The sequence below is a fragment of the Colossoma macropomum genome, unplaced genomic scaffold (genome assembly GCF_904425465.1).
Source record: "Colossoma macropomum unplaced genomic scaffold, Colossoma_macropomum, whole genome shotgun sequence".
Lineage (NCBI taxonomy): Eukaryota > Metazoa > Chordata > Actinopteri > Characiformes > Serrasalmidae > Colossoma > Colossoma macropomum.
Genome location: NW_023494796.1, coordinates 16273623 through 16280018, shown reverse-complemented (window position 1 = coordinate 16280018; position 6396 = coordinate 16273623). Strand labels below are relative to the sequence as shown.

The 6396-nt window shown below is 37.3% G+C and overlaps 1 protein-coding gene across 1 annotated transcript; it reads right to left on the bottom strand.

Moving 5' to 3' along the window:
* Nucleotides 1-1644: 1644 nt before the first annotated feature.
* Nucleotides 1645-6396, bottom strand: LOC118816922 (C-type lectin domain family 4 member K-like). The gene is made up of 5 exons (XM_036583524.1): nt 6083-6396; nt 3933-4310; nt 2732-2874; nt 2342-2445; nt 1645-2241 (listed from the first exon to the last, which is right to left on the bottom strand). Exons 1-5 carry the CDS (start codon nt 6306-6308, stop codon nt 2100-2102), a joined length of 993 nt encoding a protein of 330 aa, XP_036439417.1. The 5' UTR covers nt 6309-6396; the 3' UTR covers nt 1645-2099.

Here is a 6396-nt window from a genome sequence, read left to right as displayed (position 1 = left end):
GCACGGATTACCTGTTAGAAAATTCCGCAATGGAAATGAAGCTTTCTATCACTTTCTATCACTTTTTTAAGCTTTTATTTTCAAGCAAAAATTGAATCTCAATCATACTAAGACTAAAAGCTCTGAGATTAAAAGAGAGGGAAGCAAGTAATCACTGTAGAATGAATCACTTCATTGAGTTCAACAGCTACGCCAATGCAAGTTGTGTTAAAATCTATATTTCTTTTTGGAAATTTTGTTTATTTATTTGTTAAAATATCTGTTATTTATCATAGCAAAGTCAAAAGATCAACCTGGAATCTTCCTTTGAGATCCCTCATTAACAGTAGGATTGGGAGGGTTACTTTAAAAATGTATTCTATTACAGGTTACTGATCACCTGTATTAAATATTAAATTACTATTAAAGTAACATAATCTACTTACTTTCCATTACTTTTTGATTATTTAATTATATGACTTAAAAAAAACTAATAAAACCCAAGGGAAAAATGTTTTATTTTAAACAATAATTTAATCAAGACATTTTTAACTTAACAAGACAAACATTATACTTCATATAAACAAATCCTCATCTCACATTTAGTGAAATGGTCAAATCTAAATATATGGAAATATTTCAAACATAAAGATGACAACATTGTACAGTATAAGTAGTTTGAGCTTAGACCTCTATATTCATGAGCAGTTAAAAAGGTGGTAAATTTAGAAATCGAGGCACAGCTCCCCCCAGGAGTGATTTTAACAGGAAAACAAAAAGGTACACTGAAACTAAAAGCTCTGAGACTAAAACACAGAAACAAGTAATCACTGTAGAACGATCAGTTCACTGAGTTCAACATGAAAATGCAATGTAGTTAAAAACTGCGTGGCTCTCCTGGGATTTTGCTTTGTTTTTCAAAATCATTTGTTTACTATTCCACAGTCAAATATCAATAACACACTTACTAAAATGTGTATAAACTTCAGCCCAGGTGATCACAAGAATTTAAACTATGTAGTGTTACACTACTGGAAAATATTTCCTGTTACTGTAACATGTTACTTTGTCTTTGCAGAAATATAAACTGGTCAAATCCATTACAAAACACACAGAGATGGTCAGTGGTTGGTCAGCCTTCTGTAATCTTCTACAGAGAGTTCAGTCTTTTAAACAGACTGGGCTTTGTTTTCTCATCAGAATTATCCCTGTTTACTTTCCATTACTGTTTGGTTATTTGTTTTTTTAAGTGATATAATGAAATAAAACACAAGAGAAAAATGTTTCATTCTAAACAATAATTTAATAAAGACTTTTTTTTAACTTAACAAGACAAACATTATACTTCATATAAACAAATCCTCATCTCACATTTAGTGAAATGGTCAAATCTAAATATATGGAAATATTTCAAACATAAAGATGACAACATTGTACAGTATACATAGTTTGTGCTTAGACCTCTATATTCATGAGCAGTTAAAAAGGTGGTAAATTCAGAAATCAAGGCACAGCTCCCCCCAGGAGTGATTTTAACAGGAAAACAAAAAGGTACACTGAAACTAAAAGCTCTGAGACTAAAACACAGAAACAAGTAATCACTGTAGAATGATCAGTTCACTGAGTTCAACATGCAAATGCAATATAGTTAAAAACTACTTGGTTCTCCTGAGATTTTGCCTTATTTGTCAAAATCCGTTGTTTGCTATTCCAAAGTCAAAGATCAGTTTGGTAACATACTTAATAAAATGTCTATAAACTTCAGCCCAGGTGATCACAAGAATTTAAACTGTAATGTTTTTCATTACTCTGTTACTGGAAAAAAAGATTTCCCGTTATTGTAATATGTTACTTTTCAGAGTCTTTGCAGAAATATAAACTTGTTATTTTTGCATTACAAAACACACAGAGATGGTCAGTGGTTGGTCAGCCTTCTGTAATCTTCTACAGAGAGTTCAGTCTTGTAAACAGACTGGGCTTTGTTTTCACATCAGAATTATCCCTGTTTACTCTACCATCAATAAACCAACAGAGGTCATCAGAACACAGGTCAAATCTAATTAGTACACAGACAGTTATTAAAAACATAAATAACTGCTGCTTTAACTGTTAACATGCAGCTATTCAAATATTCTCTTCTCACAGATCCAAACAAACAAATAACTACAGGGATAATCAGCCCAGTTGTTTACAGGATCAGAACCCTCACCAATTATTACACAGTGTTCATATGGTCCATTGGGTTCTGTAGGTCTCCAGAACCTGAAAGAGACAATCAGAGTGTCACTGTGTTTATCAGATCAGTGAGTAGTAAAAGTCAGTAACTCTGTCATGATCAGAGTTCAGTTCAGTGGTCTCTTACTTAGTGGTCAGTGCTGAGCCGTCCACCCATTTCCAGACATCTGCTGTCTCACTGTCTGTCAGACCAATCCAAGCCCGACCTCTTCTTAATTTCTCAATAAAATCCTGTTGAAGTGTGACAACTGTTCATACTTTCCCAGCAACCCTCTGCACACACTCTTCATACACACCTGATCATGTGCGTAACATGTATCACTTTTCCTCAGTTAGAATCAGCACTGTTGTTTAAGCAGGAAGCAGATAAATTACTGTAAACTATTCTAACCCAGTCTGAGCTTTAAAGCAGTTTCTACTGAAAGCAGAATAAATTCAGAAATCTGTAGGTGCAAAGTGACCTGTAATATAAAAAGGCACCTTATTTTCTCTCTCTCTCTCTCTCTCTCTCTCTCACCTGTTCCTCTCTGCTGTTGATGATCACCAGGTCTGCTTCTCTCTCTCTGCAGTCCTCTCTGCTCTTGTTCCAGGTTTTACTCTCAGTAGAGATGTAGTAAACACTGTAGTTGAAGTATCTCCATTCTGGATTTTTAATCCATTCTGTTCAGACAGAATGTAAGATGTGAGCTGTTCTGCATTTCCATGAAAACACAAACACTTTCTTAATAAGAGTTTAGTACAACACGTTCAGTTAACTGGGATTTCCACCCATTTTTCAGCATAATTCAATCACTGAGATGTGAACAAAGTCATTCAGAGTGTTTGTGTGAAATATAACAGTGTGTAGTAGAGAACATTACTGAAGTCACTACAATGGAGGGGACAGAAACAAAGGGAGTAGCTTTCAGATGCATTAATTGCTTCAGATATCTGATTCCTGTCACCATCTTTGACTTGTTTAGTGTCTCTAGAACGGCACATTTCACATGAAAAACTTGAATGAATTTGTTTACATCTTAAGCTACGTTCACATTACAAGCCTCAATGTTCAAATCCGATTTTTTGCCAAAGTCTGATCTCTCTGACAGGATGGTTCACACTCGTTTAGGTAAGTGATTCAAATCTGTCATTAATGTGATGAACCGGCGTCCTGAAATGACTCACACGCGCACATCCTACTCAGTAACGTCATGTGAATGAATCGTGTGTGTCACGTGCATCATCAGCAAACAGACTAACGAGCAGAACGAGCCTTCGCTGTGAAGATAAAGAACTCTGATCAGCTCTCAGCTTCATTATTAGAGCGAGACGAAGGAGAAAATGGTGAGATGTGTTGCTTTTCCACTGTTTACAGGCTTTAACTTCTGTTTGGCACTGCTGCCATGGTAACGCTGAATGATGGCGCACGTGCAGTGGAAAAAAAGCACATAAATTCCGATCTGAGCGTTTACATTAAGGTTGCATGGCCACGAATCGGATACGTATCCGATCTAGGACCACATATGAAAGTGACTCAGGTTGGATTTGAAAAGATCCGATTTGCGTGTCCACACAGCCCTGAAAACATCAGATCTGAGTCACATTAGGGCAAAAAATCGGATTTCTGCCTCTTCAGCCTGGTAATGTGAACTTAGCCTTTATTACTGAATTATGCAGCTTAGAAAAAAAAACAGTGGAAGACTTAAAAAAATATTATTTAAAAAATTCACATCACTTACCCAGTTCAGACAGCCTCTTCTGTAATAAATCTCTCTCTGTCTGTAACTGGTCTCTCTCTATGGTCAGGTTGGTGTAAATGGTCTGTAACTGGTCTTTCTCTATGGTCAGGTTAGTGTAATTGGTCTGTAACTGGTCTCTCTCTATGGTCAGATTGGTGTAACTGGTCTGTAACTGGTCTCTCTCTATGGTCAGGTTGGTGTAACTGGTCTGTAACTGGTCTCTCTCTATGGTCAGTTTGGTCTGTAATTCCTCTTTTGACATCATTAAGCTGTAAAGTTTGATCCACAGTGCTATGATGGCCGTCAGCAGGAGGACACACAGCAGCCCCAGACACACTGCAGTCAGTCTGTAGAATCTGCTCTCTGCAGTGTGACTCTCTGAACACACAGAGATACATGAGCTTTAGTCATAACTGATAATCACTGTTTAAGTACTGATAAAAGCATCACCCTTACAGTAAGAGATACAAATCTCTCTCTTTTCTTCTCTTTCTCATATAGGCCCTGTACACTGCCTTGGGTTTCTATGAAAGATGTTCAAGCAAATTCTCCAAACTCCTAGCTTATTTATGAAACTTTGCAAAATTCAAAACTCTACTCCAATTAGTGTTTTTGTTATTCATTTTTAAACTTTGACCCATCAAGATTTTAAAGGATGACTGAGCTGAGCTGAAATATTAAATGCCCCCCCAAAAAAACAATTCCAATTCCATACTTTCAATTAATTAGTGTCTTGTTTAATAAATACTCACAACAGGAGCATCTACCTTTCTTGCCAAAACATTTCAGTCAGTTTTCAAATTTATTTATGCAAACGTTTTGCAAGGTTTTATGTAGTTGTCCTACATTTCTATCAAATCTCTGATTTTTAGTGGCTATATCTGCTATATCTGAAGGTACACCATGAGTTAAAACTTCAAAATAAAAAAGGACACAGTGTCATTGATACAATGCACTGAAAGCTTCTTGAGTTCTAATAGTGCCAGAGGTGTCCAACATTTTACATTCCTGTCTGTGGCTGAAGCCTCAGCCACTCCAGTGCTACCAATGCTGAAGCCTGCCTACAAGCCTCATTCATTACATCTCAATGTGTTTTTTTTTTTTTTTGGCCAAAAAACAATATTGGATGGCCATGATCTTTAGGCCCTCAGGCAGCACTGCATTAAAACAAACAGTTCTATAGTAGAAATCACTGCATGGACTGAACACAGTTTGTTGCGGCATCCACAAAGGTCAAACTCTAAAAACACCGCTGCCTTCTCTGGGCTCAAGATCATTTAAGATCAATTGAAGTGAAGTGGAAAAGTGCCCTATGGTCGAATCTAAATTTTTGTAAATCATGGATGCCCTGTCCTCTGTGCTAAAAGGAAGAGGGACCATCCGGGTTGTCATAAGTGCACAGTTCAAAAGCCAGTGTTTGTGATGGTAGGGGGTGCATTTGCGCACATAGCATGGGTCACCTGCACATCTGTGAAGGCACCATTAATGCTGAATGACACATACAGGTTTTGGAGCAACATATGCTGCCATCCAGATGACATCTTTTTCAGGGAAGGTGTTGCTTATTTCAACCAAGAAAATGCCAAACCCAATTTTACACACATTACAAAAGCATGGCTCTACAGTAAAAGAGTCCAGGCACTAAACTGGCCTGCCTGCAGTCCAGACTTGCCACCTATTGCAAACAACTGGTGCATTATGAAATGAAAAATGCGACAAAGCAGACCTTGAACTGTTGAGCAGCTGAAATCCTATATAAAGCAAGAATGGGAAAACATTTCACTTTCACAACTACCGCAATTGGTCTCCTCGGTTCCCAAACATTTACAGAGTGTTGTTGAAAGAAAAGGATTGCAACACAGTGGTAAACATGCCCCCGTCCCAACTTTCTTGAAACGCATGGCATCAAATTCAATTTGGGCATATATTTTTCAGAAAATAATAAAGTTTCTCAGTTTCAACATTCGATATTCTGTCTTTTTCAAATAAATACAGGGTTAAAATGATTTGCACATCATTGCATTTTGTATTATTTACATTTTGCACAGCGTCCCAACCTTTTTGGAAAGGAGGTTGTGTGTTGTGGTGAAGTAATGCTGACAGACAACAATACTACTTTTAAATGATGGGTGTAAAAGGAGATTTGTTACCTTTTTTCAGTGTTTGCAGGGTTTTATTTGCGTTGGCGTCCTCTGTCTCTGTGATGAGGTCATGACCTCGAATGGTGTCTGCACTCTCATAGATAACCATCAACTGCTCCACTTCATCTCCTCTATAAGCATCTGCACTCTCATAAAGATCCACCACCATCTCCACTTTATCTTCTTTGCTGAGCTCCTCAGTGCAGATAACATCATCATAAACACTCTGAGACATCTCTAATCTATAAAAGACTAAAACACTGAATTACTGCGTCTCTGTCTGTAAAAACACTGCAGTGCTGCACTTCCTGGCTAGTTTAACC